Source organism: Pagrus pagrus (assembly GCF_965226575.1).
Source record: "Pagrus pagrus genome assembly, chromosome: 11".
NCBI lineage: Eukaryota > Metazoa > Chordata > Actinopteri > Spariformes > Sparidae > Pagrus > Pagrus pagrus.
The window spans coordinates 327,501-346,096 of record NC_140195.1 but is presented as its reverse complement, the minus strand read 5'-3'; the positions used below and the strand labels follow the sequence as shown (position 1 = coordinate 346,096).

The 18,596-nt window shown below is 48.7% G+C and overlaps 1 protein-coding gene across 2 annotated transcripts in view; it reads right to left on the bottom strand.

Moving 5' to 3' along the window:
- Nucleotides 1-18,596, bottom strand: part of fgd1 (FYVE, RhoGEF and PH domain containing 1) — a 45,250-nt gene that overhangs the window by 12,491 nt on the left and 14,163 nt on the right. For both annotated transcript variants that reach the window (XM_084367956.1, XM_084367957.1), the window contains exons 2-10: nucleotides 18,497-18,596; nucleotides 18,216-18,414; nucleotides 17,381-18,137; nucleotides 16,852-16,941; nucleotides 16,624-16,772; nucleotides 8,881-9,037; nucleotides 8,348-8,486; nucleotides 7,667-7,725; nucleotides 6,039-6,185 (exon numbers count right to left, since the gene is read on the bottom strand). The exon at nucleotides 18,497-18,596 is cut by the window's right edge and continues 203 nt beyond it. In XM_084367956.1, coding sequence (XP_084224082.1) covers nucleotides 6,039-6,185; nucleotides 7,667-7,725; nucleotides 8,348-8,486; nucleotides 8,881-9,037; nucleotides 16,624-16,772; nucleotides 16,852-16,941; nucleotides 17,381-18,137; nucleotides 18,216-18,414; nucleotides 18,497-18,596 — 1,797 coding nt within the window. The remainder of the gene's footprint in view (nucleotides 1-6,038; nucleotides 6,186-7,666; nucleotides 7,726-8,347; nucleotides 8,487-8,880; nucleotides 9,038-16,623; nucleotides 16,773-16,851; nucleotides 16,942-17,380; nucleotides 18,138-18,215; nucleotides 18,415-18,496) is intronic.

The window sequence follows — 18,596 nt, the reverse complement described above, 5'->3', positions numbered from 1 at the left end:
CAATAGAGTGAATAGAGTCAGTAGAGACAGTAGAGGCAGTAGAGGCAGTAGAAGACAGTAGAGGACAGTAGAGTCAGTAGAGTCAATAGAGTCAATAGAGTCAGTAGAGACAGTAGAGTGAATAGAGTGAATAGAATCAGTAGAGACAGTGGAGGCAGTAGAAGACAATAGAAGACGGCAGAGTCAGTAGAGGCAATAGAGTCAATAGAGTCAGTAGAGACAGTAGAGTCAGTAGAGACAGTAGAGTCAGTAGAGTCAATAGAGACAATAGAAGACAGTAGAGACAGGAGAGGCAGTAGAGTCAGTAGAGACAGTAGAGTCAATAGAGTGAATAGAGTCAGTAGAGACAGTAGAGGCAGTAGAGGCAGTAGAAGACAGTAGAGTCAGTAGAGTCAGAGTCAGTAGAAGACAGTAGAGTCAGCAGAGTCAGTAGAGTCAGAGTCAGTAGAGTCAATAGAGTGAATAGAGTCAGTAGAGACAGTAGAGGCAGTAGAAGACAGTAGAAGACAGTAGAGTCAGTAGAGTCAATAGAGACAATAGAAGACAGTAGAGACAGGAGAGGCAGTAGAGTCAGTAGAGTCAGAGTCAGTAGAGTCAATAGAGTGAATAGAGTCAGTAGAGACAGTAGAGGCAGTAGAGGCAGTAGAAGACAGTAGATTCAGTAGAGTCAATAGAGTGAATAGAGTCAGTAGAGACAGTAGAGGCAGTAGAGGCAGTAGAAGACAGTAGAAGACAGTAGAGTCAGTAGAGTCAATAGAGACAATAGAAGACAGTAGAGACAGGAGAGGCAGTAGAGTCAGTAGAGACAGTAGAGTCAGTAGAGTCAATAGAGTGAATAGAGTCAGTAGAGACAGTAGAAGACAGTAGAGGCAGGAGAGGCAGTAGAAGACAGTAGAAGACAGTAGAGTCAGTAGAGTCAATAGAGTCAGTAGAGTCAGTAGAGGCAGTAGAAGACAGTAGAGGCAGTAGAGGCAGTAGAAGACAGTAGAAGACAGTAGAGTCAGTAGAGTCAATAGAGACAATAGAAGACAGTAGAGACAGGAGAGGCAGTAGAGTCAGTAGAGGCAGTAGAGTCAATAGAGTGAATAGAGTCAGTAGAGTCAATAGAGTGAATAGAGTCAGTGGAGACAGTAGAGTCAATAGAGACAATAGAAGACAGTAGAGACAGGAGAGGCAGTAGAGTCAATAGAGTGAATAGAGTCAGTAGAGGCAGTAGAGGCAGTAGAAGACAGTAGAAGAGAGTAGAGTCAGTAGAGTCAGTAGAGTCACTAGAGGCAGTAGAAGACAGTAGAGTCAGTAGAGACAGTAGAGTCAGTAGAGTCAGTAGAGACAGTAGAGTCAGTAGAGTCAATAGAGTGAATAGAGTCAGTAGAGACAGTAAAAGACAGTAGAGGCAGTAGAGGCAGTAGAAGACAGTAGAAGACAGTAGAGTCAGTAGAGACAATAGAAGACAGTAGAGACAGGAGAGGCAGTAGAGTCAGTAGAGGTAGTAGAGTCAATAGAGTGAATAGAGTCAGTAGAGTCAATAGAGTGAATAGAGTCAGTAGAGACAGTAGAGGCAGTAGAGGCAGTAGAAGACACTAGAGTCAGTAGAGTCAGTAGAGTCAGTAAAGTGAATAGAGTCAGTAGAGACAGTGGAGGCAGTAGAGGCAGTAGAAGACAGTAGAATCAATAGAGTCAGTAGAGTCAATAGAGTCAGTAGAGTCAGTAGAGGCAGTAGAGGCAGTTGAAGACAGTAGAGACAGTAGAGTCAGTAGAGTCAATAGAGGCAGTAGAGTCAATAGAGTCAGTAGAGTCAGTAGAGTCAGTAGAGTGAATAGAGTCAGTGGAGACAGTAGAGTCAGTAGAGGCAGTAGAAGACAGTAGAGTCGGTACAGTCAATAGAGACAGTAGAGGCAGTAGAAGACAGTAGAGTCAGTAGAGTCAGTAGAGGCAGTAGAAGACAGGAGAAGACAGGAGAAGACAGTAGAGTCAGTAGTCAGTAGAGTCAATAGAGTGAATAGAGTCAGTAGAGTCAGTAGAGACAATAGAGTCAGAGTCAGTAGAGGCAGTAGAGGCAGTAGAAGACAGGAGAGGCAGGAGAGGCAGTAGAGTCAGTAGAGGCAGTAGAGTCAATAGAGTGAATAGAGTCAGTAGAGTCAATAGAGTGAATAGAGTCAGTGGAGACAGTAGAGTCAATAGAGACAATAGAAGACAGTAGAGACAGGAGAGGCAGTAGAGTCAATAGAGTGAATAGAGTCAGTAGAGGCAGTAGAGGCAGTAGAAGACAGTAGAAGAGAGTAGAGTCAGTAGAGTCAGTAGAGTCACTAGAGGCAGTAGAAGACAGTAGAGTCAGTAGAGACAGTAGAGTCAGTAGAGTCAGTAGAGACAGTAGAGTCAGTAGAGTCAATAGAGTGAATAGAGTCAGTAGAGACAGTAAAAGACAGTAGAGGCAGTAGAGGCAGTAGAAGACAGAAGAAGACAGTAGAGTCAGTAGAGACAATAGAAGACAGTAGAGACAGGAGAGGCAGTAGAGTCAGTAGAGGTAGTAGAGTCAATAGAGTGAATAGAGTCAGTAGAGTCAATAGAGTGAATAGAGTCAGTAGAGACAGTAGAGGCAGTAGAGGCAGTAGAAGACACTAGAGTCAGTAGAGTCAGTAGAGTCAGTAAAGTGAATAGAGTCAGTAGAGACAGTGGAGGCAGTAGAGGCAGTAGAAGACAGTAGAATCAATAGAGTCAGTAGAGTCAATAGAGTCAATAGAGTCAGTAGAGTCAGTAGAGGCAGTAGAGGCAGTTGAAGACAGTAGAGACAGTAGAGTCAGTAGAGTCAATAGAGGCAGTAGAGTCAATAGAGTCAGTAGAGTCAGTAGAGTCAGTAGAGTGAATAGAGTCAGTGGAGACAGTAGAGTCAGTAGAGGCAGTAGAAGACAGTAGAGTCGGTACAGTCAATAGAGACAGTAGAGGCAGTAGAAGACAGTAGAGTCAGTAGAGTCAGTAGAGGCAGTAGAAGACAGGAGAAGACAGGAGAAGACAGTAGAGTCAGTAGTCAGTAGAGTCAATAGAGTGAATAGAGTCAGTAGAGTCAGTAGAGACAATAGAGTCAGAGTCAGTAGAGGCAGTAGAGGCAGTAGAAGACAGGAGAGGCAGGAGAGGCAGTAGAGTCAGAGTCAGTACAGGCAGTAGAAGACAGTAGAGTCGGTAGAGTCAATAGAGACAGTAGAGGCAGTAGAAGACAGTAGAGGCAGTAGAAGACAGTAGAAGACAGGAGAAGACAGGAGAAGACAGTAGAGTCAGTAGTCAGTAGAGTCAATAGAGTGAATAGAGTCAGTAGAGTCAGTAGAGACAGTAGAGTCAGAGTCAGTAGAGGCAGTAGAAGACAGTAGAAGACATCAGAGTCGGTTTAGTCAGTAGAGACAGTAGAGTCAGAGTCAGTAGAGGCAGTAGAGTCAGAGGCAGTAGAGGCAGTAGAAGACAGTAGTCAGTAGAGTCAGTAGAGTCAGTAGAGGCAGTAGAAGACAGTAGAAGACAGGAGAAGACAGGAGAAGACAGTAGAGTCAGTAGAGTCAATAGAGTGAATAGAGTCAGTAGAGACAGTAGAGTCAGAGTCAGTAGAGGCAGTAGAGTCAGAGTCAGTAGAGGCAGTAGAGGCAGTAGAAGACAGTAGAAGACATTAGAGTCGATAGAGTCAGTAGAGACAGTAGAGTCAGAGTCAGTAGAGGCAGTAGAGTCAGAGTCAGTAGAGGCAGTAGAGTCAGAGTCAGTAGAGGCAGTAGAGGCAGTAGAAGACAGTAGAGGCAGTAGAGGCAGTAGAAGACAGTAGAAGACAGTAGAGTCAGTAGAGTCAATAGAGACAATAGAAGACAGTAGAGACAGGAGAGGCAGTAGAGTCAGTAGAGGCAGTAGAGTCAATAGAGTGAATAGAGTCAGTAGAGTCAATAGAGTGAATAGAGTCAGTGGAGACAGTAGAGTCAATAGAGACAATAGAAGACAGTAGAGACAGGAGAGGCAGTAGAGTCAATAGAGTGAATAGAGTCAGTAGAGGCAGTAGAGGCAGTAGAAGACAGCAGAAGAGAGTAGAGTCAGTAGAGTCAGTAGAGTCACTAGAGGCAGTAGAAGACAGTAGAGTCAGTAGAGACAGTAGAGTCAGTAGAGTCAGTAGAGACAGTAGAGTCAGTAGAGTCAATAGAGTGAATAGAGTCAGTAGAGACAGTAAAAGACAGTAGAGGCAGTAGAGGCAGTAGAAGACAGTAGAAGACAGTAGAGTCAGTAGAGACAATAGAAGACAGTAGAGACAGGAGAGGCAGTAGAGTCAGTAGAGGTAGTAGAGTCAATAGAGTGAATAGAGTCAGTAGAGTCAATAGAGTGAATAGAGTCAGTAGAGACAGTAGAGGCAGTAGAGGCAGTAGAAGACACTAGAGTCAGTAGAGTCAGTAGAGTCAGTAAAGTGAATAGAGTCAGTAGAGACAGTGGAGGCAGTAGAGGCAGTAGAAGACAGTAGAATCAATAGAGTCAGTAGAGTCAATAGAGTCAATAGAGTCAGTAGAGTCAGTAGAGGCAGTAGAGGCAGTTGAAGACAGTAGAGACAGTAGAGTCAGTAGAGTCAATAGAGGCAGTAGAGTCAGTAGAGTCAGTAGAGTCAGTAGAGTGAATAGAGTCAGTGGAGACAGTAGAGTCAGTAGAGGCAGTAGAAGACAGTAGAGTCGGTACAGTCAATAGAGACAGTAGAGGCAGTAGAAGACAGTAGAGTCAGTAGAGTCAGTAGAGGCAGTAGAAGACAGGAGAAGACAGGAGAAGACAGTAGAGTCAGTAGTCAGTAGAGCCAATAGAGTGAATAGAGTCAGTAGAGTCAGTAGAGACAATAGAGTCAGAGTCAGTAGAGGCAGTAGAGGCAGTAGAAGACAGGAGAGGCAGGAGAGGCAGTAGAGTCAGAGTCAGTACAGGCAGTAGAAGACAGTAGAGTCGGTAGAGTCAATAGAGACAGTAGAGGCAGTAGAAGACAGTAGAGGCAGTAGAAGACAGTAGAAGACAGGAGAAGACAGGAGAAGACAGTAGAGTCAGTAGTCAGTAGAGTCAATAGAGTGAATAGAGTCAGTAGAGTCAGTAGAGACAGTAGAGTCAGAGTCAGTAGAGGCAGTAGAAGACAGTAGAAGACATTAGAGTCGGTTTAGTCAGTAGAGACAGTAGAGTCAGAGTCAGTAGAGGCAGTAGAGTCAGAGGCAGTAGAGGCAGTAGAAGACAGTAGTCAGTAGAGTCAGTAGAGTCAGTAGAGGCAGTAGAAGACAGTAGAAGACAGGAGAAGACAGGAGAAGACAGTAGAGTCAGTAGAGTCAATAGAGTGAATAGAGTCAGTAGAGACAGTAGAGTCAGAGTCAGTAGAGGCAGTAGAGTCAGAGTCAGTAGAGGCAGTAGAGGCAGTAGAAGACAGTAGAAGACATTAGAGTCGATAGAGTCAGTAGAGACAGTAGAGTCAGAGTCAGTAGAGGCAGTAGAGTCAGAGTCAGTAGAGGCAGTAGAGGCAGTAGAAGACAGTAGAAGACATTAGAGTCGATAGAGTCAGTAGAGACAGTAGAGTCAGAGTCAGTAGAGGCAGTAGAGGCAGTAGAAGACAGTAGAGACAGGAGAGGCAGGAGAGGCAGTAGAGTGAATAGAGTGAAAAGAGTCAGTAGAGTCAGTAGAGACAGTAGAGTCAGAGTCAGTAGAGGCAGTAGAAGACAGTAGAAGACAGTAGAGTGGGTAGAGTCAATAGAGACAGTAGAGGCAGTAGAGGCAGTAGAAGCCAGTAGACGACAGTAGAAGACAGGAGAAGACAGTAGAGTCAGTAGAGACAGTAGATGCAGTAGAAGACAGGAGAGGCAGGAGAGGCAGTAGAGGCAGTAGAGTCAGAGTCAGTAGAGGCAGTAGAGACAGTAGAGGCAGTAGAAGACAGGAGAGGCAGGAGAGGCAGTAGAGGCAGTAGAGTCAGAGTCAGTAGAGGCAGTAGAGACAGTAGAGGCAGTAGAAGACAGGAGAGGCAGGAGAGGCAGTAGAAGACAGTAGAGACAGGAGAGGCAGTACAATACCAGTATGAGGTATCTGTCCTGTGTGGTCCCGTTCTTGTTGGACAGTTTGAGGATGTGTCCTTCTTTAATGAGCTCGTTTGTTGGGTTAACGATGTCTTCTTCTCCTCCCAACAACTCGTACACCTTCAACAGCTTCCTCATCCTCTCCTGAAGGACACACATGCATGTACGCGCACACGCACACACACACACACACACACACACACACACAGGTGGGGTCAGGACATGATCACCTGTCTGATCATCTTCAATCAGTTTATTAAAACATCAGAAATTTTATAGAAAAGAATTAAACATGTAACTGAGACCTCCACAGAGAGACCAGCAGAATCCAGAGACCAGGTCCTGGGACACAGTCGACCAGGTCCTGGGTCACAGTGGACCAGATGTATGAATGAACTCAAGAGATTTCTCCAGGTGTTGTTGAGTATTTGAACACCCAGTGTAGAACCAGTGTAGAACCAGTGTGATGGACACCGGTCTATGTCTTCTTGTTTATTGTTCAGGAGCCAGCAGTCTCAGTGCCCCATGCTGCTCACAGGTGGAACGACTGTTGGTACCAGGTCACAAAGACAAACCGGATCGATTCTGTTTCTCTCAGAAGAAAAACTACCAACAACACAGAACGTTTCATTTCCTGAGAGAAACACTGACGGTGTCCTGACTCTACAGTCAGCATTTATACTTCACTGTGATTGGCTACAACATGTCTGTAGCTGTGTCCAAATTCAGGGGCTGCATCCTTCAAGGACGCAGCCTTTGCGGCCCACAAGGGCCGGGTCCCCCGGACAGATCTTTGAAGGCCGCGTCCACCGTTGTTAAATGGGACGGTCTAGCCTTTGGAGTATTTCCTGGTTGCCTCGCCAGATGTCCCGCCCCTTACCCTTACGTCACGATTGTGAATGAAGAGATGCATTAAAGTCTGTTTTGGTTCAAATCTATCAAACGTGTACATTTATTTGTGTGTGTACAAAAATGAACGACAAAATCTAAATTGAATTATCAACATTGCAAAATAAACATTAACCCATTGGTGAATAACAACTATATTTACCATAGCATTACCAGCGTCACGTATTTTAACTGAAAGTTAACATCTGGAGGTTTTATAGTCCCTTGAAGTTTAACATATCTGGTGTTGGATGTTCAAACGACTAAAAACCGAGTATAAACCCATTACTTAAATTTGAATGTCATGTCTGCGCCACTTGATGTCCCCATTTTCTCTCTCATCTCCTCTTCTGTTTCGAGACTGAGCAGTGGTGTGCAAAGGATCTTGGGATATTTGAGGCCGCGAAGGATAGTAGCGGTCCTCCGAAAAGAGGGAAGGGCAGGCTGCATTTGTGGGCTGCGTTTGAAGGAGCCCTTGAAGTTGGACAGCCTTCGCGCGGCGTTGTGACATAATTGGCCTTCAAATGCGCCCTTTGTGGGCTGCAGCCCCTGAATTGGGACACAGCCTGAGACTCTTAAACTCCAGGAAATAGAAACACGTCGACGGACCAATGAAACGAGCCGAGTCGAGGCGAAACATGACCCAGCACTTCAGACACTTAATGAGATTAATTAAAGATGGAGAGAAGCTTAATGACACACTGACAGCGCTTGATGTGGTTGTGTGTGTGTCTCACCATCTTCCTGATGGCGGCGTTGGAGTGTTCTGCTGCCGTGGCGATCAGCTCCAGAGACTCTGCAGAGAGACATGATGGACACATGAGACCAGCAGAGAGCAGTCAGACTGATCTGTCTCTTGTTGGAGCTGTGAGGACGAGCAGCTCTGTACTCTGCTGCTACAACACTTTACTTTGATTCTCCATCATCATCATGTCCTCGGGGTCCATCTGTCCTCTGTCCTACATGTTTCAGATGTGTTCCTGCTCCTGCTCACCTGACTCAGATGAACAGGTCGTTATCGGCTGCAGCAGAGCTTAATAACGAGCTGATTATTTGACTCAGGTGTGTTGGAGCAGGGAAACATCTAAACCATGCAGGACAGGGTCCCAGAGGACCAGAACTGAGAGTCCATCAGCACGTGTCAGCCAAAACAAGAGAAGAAGCGGCTGCACATAACAAAATTTTCACATCATGACTTCATGTAGAACATGAAAATAATAAAGACTTTGTTTCACAGAGTTTATACAGTTTCTAACTCAACAACTCACTAAATTGAGACATATTTGAATGGAGTCTGGTGACTTTCTCCACAGCTTTCACACAGAGCAGGAAGTGACATCACAGGTTAATGTAGCTGTGAACTGGATCTGGTTAACGAGGCAGTGGTGTGTGTTTGTGTGTGTGTGTGTTGTACATACTCTGGGCGTCCCTGTGGTCGGGGGCGTCCTCCGGCAGGCGGTGCAGATAATCTTTGAGCAGCAGCTCGTAGCGAGGAATCCTCTGAACAGGCTCCAACATGTGATGCTGCAGAGTCAAGTTCCCACAGCGCTCCTCCCTCTGCACACACACAGACACACACACATGAACACACACAGACACACACACATGAACACACACATGAACACACACAGACACACTCAGACACACATGAACACACACAGACACACACACATGAACACACACAGACACACTCAGACACACATGAACACACACACATGAACACACAGACACACACGAACACACACAGACACACTCAGACACACATGAACACACACACATGAACACACAGACACACACGAACACACACACACACACACACATGAATACACACAGACACACTCAGACACACACACACACACACACACGAACACACACAGACAGACACACATGAACACAAACAGACACGCACACGAACAGACTGACAGCAGCAGGGTCAGAGGTCAAAGGTCACCTGGATTTCCTGGACGATGGTCTTGAACTGGGCCGATCGCTCCATCCAGGTGTTCACCAGCTCCATGGCCCGGTCGAAGTTCTTCACGTACTCACCATACATCTTCAGGAATGGAGCGAGTTTCTGAAGGATGTCACCGATCCGCGGGTTCAAGTCCCTGAGACACAGAGAGGAGAGGAGAGGAGAGGTAAGGTTTTTAGGTTTTCAAAGTCCCTTTATTTCCAGTTTTCAGGAGAAACATCACTGTCCCCTCATCATTTGAGGCTACAACAGAAAAGTTTTAAAAATAGATAATTAATTCTCCGTCCCCCCCCACAGAGCAGAGAACTCTGCCCACAGCCCAGGTCTGACTGAAAGCCAGAGTATTGTCCACCATTTTCCTGCGAGTCAGCCAGATGGCTAGCTTAGCAGATGCACTTAGTTCACCAGGGTGTGCACAGTCTTTCTTTTTGCGCAATATTTTGGTCCAAAGATAAGAACCTTCACACAGGCCTGATAGAGGTCTTTTGTTCCTGCGTCCTGAAACTTGTCCAGCCGAGGAGTTTCAAAAGACAGCAACTGTCCTCCTCCCTGCTGCCACTCTCCCAGAGCCGGGGTGATGGACACAGAAGGAAACACGTACTCACCCTCCTCACTCCACTGTTCAAGGTTCTTACGGTCTTCCACGAATGTTCCCAGAGGTGGCGGCAGGGCGGCACAGACTTCCTCCATCACTCTGTTGGTTATCCTGCTGGAGGTGATGTTGCTGCTGTCCCTCAGCGCGTCGACGGATATTGCTGTCATCTTCATGAGATGACGCAGTTTGGTGCAGCCAGCCACTCTTAGTTTGTTTCGCAGGCTGGCAGATTGCAACGTCTAACTCTTTAGCATGTCACTGAAGAACAAGGGTTCCTCGAACAACCACATGCCCCGAGTCTCCTTCTTGTTGTGCTCGATCTTAAAAATCTGCCAAGCCTGCAGAACGGAGGTGTAGAAGGGTGTTAGTCCGCTGATGTCCACGTCCTCAAGCTGCAACAGAAAAAGTTGCTTGCCGTATCCCAGATGCCCAGCTCTCCTCAGCAGCAGGCAAGCTGTGGCACACCAGCTTGGGGTGCAGTTGTACAAAAATGTTCTGTCCTCCTTCGGCCACAGGCAGATAAAGGGCTGCTGCCCGCACCCAGTGCTTCCCAGACCAGAAGAAGTCCAGGATGGCACGTTGGACTTCGTCCAACAGGTTTATCGGTGGGGTCAGAGCCATTAGTTTGTGCCAAAGAGTCGAAGCAACCAAGCCATTGGCAACCAGAACTCTTCCCCTATACGACAGCTGGGGCACCATTTCCATTTAGACAACCGGGGTCACACTTTCTCCTTCACACAATCCTCCACTGGAGGTCTGCTGTCCGTTTTTCAACGGGCAGCTTGTACAGGGACCGCCAGCTGTATTCGCACTCCTCACCCCACTGATCCCACAGCATGCGATTTTCTGCAGTCTCTCTCAGGTGTAGAGGCAGGGCAGCACAGACCTCCTCCACTACTTTTTTGATCAGCCTGATAGAGGTGAAGTTGCTGTTGTTCCTCAGATTGTCCACAGATGTCGCCGTCATCCTCATTAAATGGCCCAGTTTGGTGCAGCCAGCTCCTCTCAGATTGGCTCGCAGGCTGGCAGACTGCAGAGTTCGAGTGCTGATAAAGCTGTTGAAGAACAGAGGTTCCTCAAACAGCCACAGCCCCGGAGTCTCTTCAGTGTCACGCCTGATCTTAGACATCTGCCAAGCCTGCAGAACCGAGGTGTAGAAAGGAGCCAATCCACTTCAGGTTTTAAGAGGAACGTGTTTATCGTAGTCCAGCCATCCAGTTCTTCTCAGCAGCCAGCAAGCTGTGTCGCACCAGCTTGGGACACAGTCATGAAGAAGTTTTTGTGCTGTTCTGAGTCTGAACGAGGCGATCTTGGACTGGAAGCTGATCAGTCCCTGCCCGCCTTCAGCCACAGGTAGATTGAGGGCCGAAGCACGGATCCAGTGTTTCCAAGACCAAAAAAAGTCCAGGATGGCTCTCTGGATGTCCTCTATCAGGCCTCTCGGTGGTGTCAGTGCTATGAGTTTGTGCCAGAGGGTCGAGGCAACCAAGTTATTGGCAACCAGAACTCTTCTCCTATATGATCGTGGATGCGCCCACTGCTATGGCCCTGCCTGATCGTGGATGCGCCTACTGCTATGGCCCTGCCTGATCGTGGATGCGCCTACTGCCATGACCCTGCCTGACACCCACCACTACTGTCGCTAATATTAGTCACATCTGTTACATACGTTCCACTACTACTATTATTGTAATGCATTACTACATACTATCCTTACCATTAATCACTACTACTGTTATCACTAGTAATCACATTTCCATGTGCATTTCATTATTATTGCTGTAATACATCTTTATGTACTTTCACTCCTGTCAACCATCGCTTATAATTGAATACATTGTGATCTCCTTGATCTGCTCTGTACATGCGACATCTATTGCACGTCTGTCCGTCCTGGGAGAGGGATCCCTCCTCTGTGGCTCTCCCTGAGGTTTCTTCCGCATTTTTTTCCCTGTTAAAAGGGCCTTTTTTTTGGGGCAAGTTTTTCCTCACTCGAATCGAGGGTCGAAGGACAGAGGGTGTCGTCTCTGTACAGATTGTAAAGCCCTCTGAGGCAAACTGTGATTTGTGAATTTGGGCTATACAAATAAAATTTGATTTGATTTGATTTGATTTGACTTGATATGACAACTGGGGTAGCAACCATTTCCATTTAGACAACCGAGCACACACTTTCTCCTTTACTCCCTCACAATTCTTTTTCTGGAAACCCTCTGTGCCCAAAAAACCTCCCAACACCTTCAATCCCTCTTTCCCCCATTCAAGTCCTCCAGGCAGACCTGGCACTGCCTGATGATCACCGTGAACGACCCACAAAGCTTTGCTTTTTGCCCAATTCACCTGTGCAGACGATGCCTTTTCAAATAGTGACAGGGTGTCGTTCAAAACCTGAACATCACCCTGGTTGGAGACAAATATATTGAGATCGTCTGCATAGGCAGAAAGGGCGGGAAAACCACGCTCAGGCTTGAAAGTACCGGTCAGTGAGAGACCACTGAGTCGGTCTCTCAGCCTGCACAGTAGAGGCTCGATAGCTAGGCTGTACAGCTGGCCTGAGATGGGACAACCCTGCCTTATCCCACGCTTCACAGGGATTGGCCGACTCAGCCCCGCCCCCACCTTCACCATACACTGTGCATCCCTGTAACAAGCTCACCCAAGCCAGAAAACCATCACCAATGCCAAACACCTTAAGTGCAGAAAACAAATATGAGTGATCCACCCTGTCAAATGCTTTTTCCTGGTCCAAGGAAACAATACCAACACTGACATTATCACCTTTGCACACATCTATTATGTCACGAAGGAGGAAGATGTTGTCCATGATTGACCTGTCTGGAATACAGTAGGTCTGATCATGGTGTACAATTATGTCCAGGATGTCTTTCAGCCTGTTTGATAAGGCTCTGGAAAGAACCTTGTAGTCCGTACAAAGGAGAGCAACTGGCCTCCAGTTCTTCAGTAAGGCCAGGTCTCCTTTCTTTGGCAGCAGAGAAAGCACTGCACGCTGACAGGAGACAGGCAGAGATCCTGTTCTGAAACTCTCCAACAGAACACAGTGCAGATCAGGTCCAAGAATATTCCAAAAGTGTTGAAAAAAGTCAGTGGAGAGCCCATCGATCCCTGGTGCCCGTCCTGATGCCATCTGGTTGACAGCAACCGTCAGTTCCTCCAAAGTCAGCTCAAAGTCCAGAGCAGCTTTCTCTCCCTCGCTGAGCTGTGGAAGCCCCTCCAGGAGCTCCTCACAGCCCTCCATGCTGCATTGCTCTGCCCCGAAGAGATTTGTGTAGAAGTCCATTGCGTGGCTCCTCATCTCATCTGAGCTGGTGGTCACTCTTCCTCCTGGCAGCTCAAGGCAGGTCATCTGTTTCCTCTGTGCCACCGACCTCTCCTGGTTGAAAAAGAAAGAGGTTGGGGCATCCATGTCCTTCAGCTGAAGGAAACGAGACCTTACAAGAGCCCCCCTCACTCTCTCCTGTAGAAAGGAGCTCAAAGCCAGCCTCTTTTCCTTCAGCAGATGGCCTTTGGTTGGATCGGAGTCTCCCTGTAACTCCTCTTCCATGCTCTTTATGCTCGCCTCAAGTTCCCGAACTGTTGCTTTGATCTTAGCAGTTGAATGGGAGGTGCTGAAGTTAGCTTTCAGAAGTCTCCACCTTTGCCACAAACACTGAAAATGCTGGCAAAAAGTGATGTCTTGGAGGAGCTTGTTGTTAAAAAACCAGTAGGACTTAACCCTTTCACCTGGTGAGATGTTCAAAAGTAAGTTGACAAAATGGTGGTCAGTGAACCCAACTGGGTATATGTGGCAGTGAACTAGTCTGGAGCTTAGGTTTTGGGAAATGTAGATCCTGTCTAGTCGTGCAGCACTGACCCTGTTGTTACTGACCCTCACCCACGTGTATTGTCTGGACTGTGGATGTTTTACCCTCCATGTGCCTAATAGATCCAGATGTGTAATGATGTTATTGAGGCTTTGGGCTGACTGAGAATCAGAATCAGAATCAGATAACTTTTATTACCATTTATGCAAATACATAATAGGAATTTGCTTTAGCGATCCACTGAGCGTATCTCAAAAAGACAGTGTAGTTGGTAATCAGAGGCATTAACCAGCCTAGTGGCTTAGGGGAAAAAGCTCTGTCGGTGGCGGGTTTTTGCTGTTTTTGGCAGCCGCAACCTTCTACCAGAGGGAAGCGGGGTGAAAAGGCAATGACCTGGGTGCAAGGGGTCTGCCATGATCTTCTTTGCCCTTCTCAGAGCCCTGGTGTCATGCAGGGACCTGAGGGAGGGTCAATCACCCTCTCTGCTGATCGAATCACCCGCTGCAGCTTGGCCTTGTCCTTGGCCACTGCAGCGGGGAACCAGGTAAGGATGGAGTGGTTGATGATGGACTCAATGATGGCAGTGTAAAATTGAGTCAGCGTAGTCCTTGGCAGCCCAAATTTCTTGAGCTGTTGGAGGAAGTACATCCTCATGTGGGCCTTCTTCACCAAGGCCATGATGTTTTGCTCCCACTTTAAGTCCTGCGTGATAGTCACGCCTAGAAACCGGCGGGACTCCACGGAGGCAACCGGGGTTCACCGAGTCGTCCGTGGATCTGTTGGCTCTGTACGCGAACTGCAGGGGATCCAATACAGGGTCCGTGATGTACATCAGGTGGGCCAGGACAAGGCGCTCCAGCACCTTCATGACCACAGAGGTCAGGGCGACGGGTCTGTAGTCATTAAGGCCTGTGACCTTGGCCTTCTGAGGATGAGGTTCCTCACTTGTTCTGTCTACAGTGAAATCTAATGTGCAGTTAAAATCTCCACTGATGATGAGCTGGTCCTGCTGGTAGTTTCTCAGCTCATTTTTCATCAGGTTGAAGAAACTTACCCTCTCTGCTCCATGGTTCGGAGCATAAACATTGACAAAGCAGAACACGTTGTTGTGTATTTCTGCCTGTACAATGAGCAGCCAGCCCTTCACAACTTCAGTGGAGGATAAAACTGTTGCATTTGCTGATGTACTAAACAAAACAGCTACTCCTGCACTGAAGTTGGTGCCATGACTGAGGACACATGGACCCTGCCACCATAAGCTCCAGTCTATTTTGTTTGCTTGATTTGAATGCGTCTTCTGCAGGAACAACACATCTAAATTTTTTAATGTGGAAACTTCAGAAGTCAGAGCCCTTTTTCATCCGTCTCTCCCCCCATTGATGTTAAGAGACCCTATTTTTAGGCTCTGCATGAAGAGGTTTGAGAAAAGACAGGAGAAAGCTAGCAGAGAACAGTGGAAAGAGAAACCCATCATGTGATGATTCATGATCTTGTATCACTTTCTGGTCCTTCTTCTGACCGTTTTGCCTTTTGTTGCTTTCCTCAAAGTTGTTAAATGTTTTTTGAGGCGAAAGCGTTTTTTCTCGTCCAAAAGGTCAAAGCTGACCAATCTTTTCAGGACATCAACCGATCTAATGAATTTCTCAGTGTCACTGAAATAATCACTCACTCTTACAAATTTTTTGAAGGTTTCATGCAGATACTGATTTATTTCTTCCAGAGAGTAGAGGTCTGTGGCTTTAGTGGATGTTTCACCTACAGAGATGGTGTCAGAGATGGTATCTGACTCAGAGTCAAACTCCACATCATCTCCCTCCCCTGACGCCTGGCTGCTGAACAAACCCAGTCCCTCTCCAGTGATCTCACTGTTGTGTGTGTCTATAAAACTTGTGGATGCTTCTTCCTCAACATGTTCTGCCTGGGCTTCAGCCGCCGCGCACTGAGAGCTGCTCAGGTTCTCTGCAGCCACAGAAGCCTGCCGGCTCTCAGGCTGGCTCGCTTCCTCCCTGTCAGTTTCATTAGACTGTTCACCAGCATGGCCGACTTCGCCTACCACGCCGCCGCCGCCGCCGCCTCAGCCTGACCCGTGCCACCCACCGCATCAGTGCCGTGAGCTGCCGCCTGCTGTTTGTGTGAACAGGTGTAGCGTTTATGTCCCACATCTTCACATTCAAAACACTTAATCTGTCCTGAGCTGGCATACACCATGTATGAGCCGTCACCATGTTTGACTCTGAATGAAACCTCAAGTGTCTGTGTGGGGGCGAGTCCAGGAACATGAACACCTGCCTCCTCAGGGACTGGACGTGTTTCAGTTTGGGGTCTTTACACCCCAAACTCAACGTTTTAAAACCGCTAGCAAACTTCCCGAACCTCCGCAGCTCATTCTCCAGCAGCTCGTTGGGAATGAACGGCGGGACCCCGGATACAGTGATCCGCGTGGAGGGAGCGGACAGCGGGGACACCTGCACAAACAGATCCCTGACAAACACTCCGCTCTGCACCAGCTGATGAACCAGAGGCTCGTCTTTAGCGAACACAACCACTGCTTTGTTCATCCGCGATGCAAAGCAGAGTCTGTCGTGTCCCACCTGCTCGCCAGCAGCCAACAAAACCTCCTCCACACTAACGCTGCTATCCGGCGGGACTATCCGCACTCCCTGCCGGATAGACGGAGGTGGCGTCTCGGCGGACGCCATCCCTCCAAAAACCACCAGACAAACCACCGATCAGTCGATCAACACTAAGTAGAAATATCACAAAGCTTACCTGATCATGCACATAGGACAGGTGAGGACAGGTGAGGACAGGATAAACAGGACAGCAAACAATTCAAAGCTGCGCGCCACTCACACATCCACATCCACCACCACCAACCACCACCAACCACTCACGCTCACCGGAAATGGAAACCGGAAGGAGAGGAGAGGAGGAGAGAGGAGACGAGAGGAGAGGAGAGGAGAGGAGAGGAGGAGAGAGGAGGAAAGGAGGAGAGGAGAGGAGAGGAGAGGAGAGGAGAGGAGAGGAGAGGAGGAGAGAGGAGACGAGGAGACGAGGAGAGGAGAGAAGAGGAGAGAAGAGGAGACGAGGAGACGAGGAGACGAGGAGAGGAGAGAAGAGGAGAGGAGGAGACGAGAGGAAAGGAGAGGAGAGGAGAGGAGAGGAGGAGAGAGGAGACGAGGAGACGAGGAGACGAGGAGAGGAGAGAAGAGGAGAGGAGGAGATGAGAGGAAAGGAGAGAAGAGGAGAGGAGGAGAGAGGAGGAGAGGAGAGAGGAGAGGAGGAGAGGAGAGAGGAGGTGCTCACCACTCCTCCATGCGTTTCTGCAGGGCCGGCAGGAGGAACTGCTGGTGGAAACAGTAGATGGAGCAGATGTTGGAGAAGATTCCCTGAACCACGTCACAGGGGAAGGAGGAGCGAGAGCGAGCCTCCTCCAGGAGTCGAGCACAGAACACCTGCAGGAGGAGAGAGGAGCAGGTGAGTCCTGCAGGTAAACTCTGACACATCTCCATGATGTCACAGCACGAGGCTCACCTGGTCCAGGAGGTGGAGCTTGGAGACGTAGGCGGTCTCTGTGTGCAGCAGCTCATTGGCTATGTTGAAGACCCTCTGCTGGACAGACAGCTGAGAGACAGACAGGCAGACAGGCAGACAGAATGTTAAACAGCTGTTTAATGTTTTTATTCAACACATTCTTCTTCCTGTTCAACCTGCCGCCCACAGTGGTCACAGTGGAGGCAGCTCATCTATTGACTCATGTGACCTCCCTCCTACAGGTGGCGCTGTGTTCTGGTTCTGTTGTGTTGTGTTGTGTTCTGGTTGTGTTGTGTTGTGTCGTGTTCTGGTTCTGTTGTGTTGTGTTGTGTTCTGGTTGTGTTGTGTTGTGTTGTGTTGTGTTCTGGTTGTGTTGTGTTGTGTTCTGGTTGTGTTGTGTTGTTTTGTGTTCTGGTTGTGTTGTGTTGTGTTCTGGTCGTGTTGTGTTGTATTGTGTTCTGGTTGTGTTGTGTTCTGGTTGTGTTGTGTTCTGGATGTGCCTGTCTCTCTCTCTCTCTTCCTGTCTCACCTCAGAGGAGTCCTGTCTGTCAGTCTTTGGTGGAGGCAGCACCAGTGTAAGCTCCGCCTCCTCCTCCTCCAGGTCGCTGTCTCCCTCCTCAGAGAACTCCCTCCTCCTCCTGGCTCTGCCCCTCGCCTCCCCCTCCTCCCCCTCTCCTCCCTCCCCCGCGTACGAGGACGAGCTGGAGAGGCGGGGCAGGAGGGCGGGGCTGCAGGGATAGACCACACCCCCGTCGTCCACGCCGGCGAAGCAGAGTTCCTCACTGTGCGACGGAGAGCTAATGCTGTCGATGCCGCTGTCCCGATTGGCTAGCTTCCCGTCCGTCTGTGAGGAGGGGAGGGACAGACGCTCCGAGGGGAGCTCTGATTGGTCAAGCGGCGGCGGCTGTTGCTGTTGTTGCTCCCTCATCTCTACAGCAACCACATCGTCCTCCAGGTGTTTCTCTGAGGCGCTATAACCTGACTCCATGGAGAGGCGCTTCTGATGGATGTCGTCACGACACGCCGCCACCAGCTCTTCATCATCATCATCATCATTATCATCATCATGGTCTTCGGGCAGGTCGCCAGCTCCCTCCCCCGCTTCATCCCCCTGTGTGATGTCATCATGACCTTTGAGCTCAGAGGACGGCTCGTCATCATGAGGGGGAGGGGCGGATGATGATAATGATGGTGGTGATGAAGGCCGGGAGGAAGTGGAGGCGGGGTCAGGGAGGCGGGGACACAGAGCCCCCCCGGTGATGTCAGGGACCACGATGATCTGCTCGCTGCACAAACACAAACAACAAATAAACAAACAAACCTGTATGATGACATCATTCCTGCTTCGACCAATCGCAACTCACCGCTCAAACTTCTCAATCAGCGTCAGGACGCAGGTGGGGGAGGCCGTGCCGTCTCCGTGGATGGGTGGAGTCCGGCCCCCTCGGGGGTCCGCTGGGAGGGGCCTACAGGGCGGAGGAGGGGGCAGGGGCTTGTCCGGAGCCCTGGGCCGTGGCCTCAACACCCCTGCCTGTTGCTGGAGGTGAGGGGGCTTTGGGGGTACTGTGGAGGGCAGGATCATGGACTTGTTAATGTCCTCGTTAATCAGATTAATGTCAACATTCAAATGTAAATAAAGTTTTACCCTGAGGCTTCGGGCCAGGCAGCGGCGGTCTGCTCTTGCTTGGTGGTGCTATTGTCGTAGCTGGCAGCTCCGGCGGCCCTGTGTCGTTGACTAACAGCAG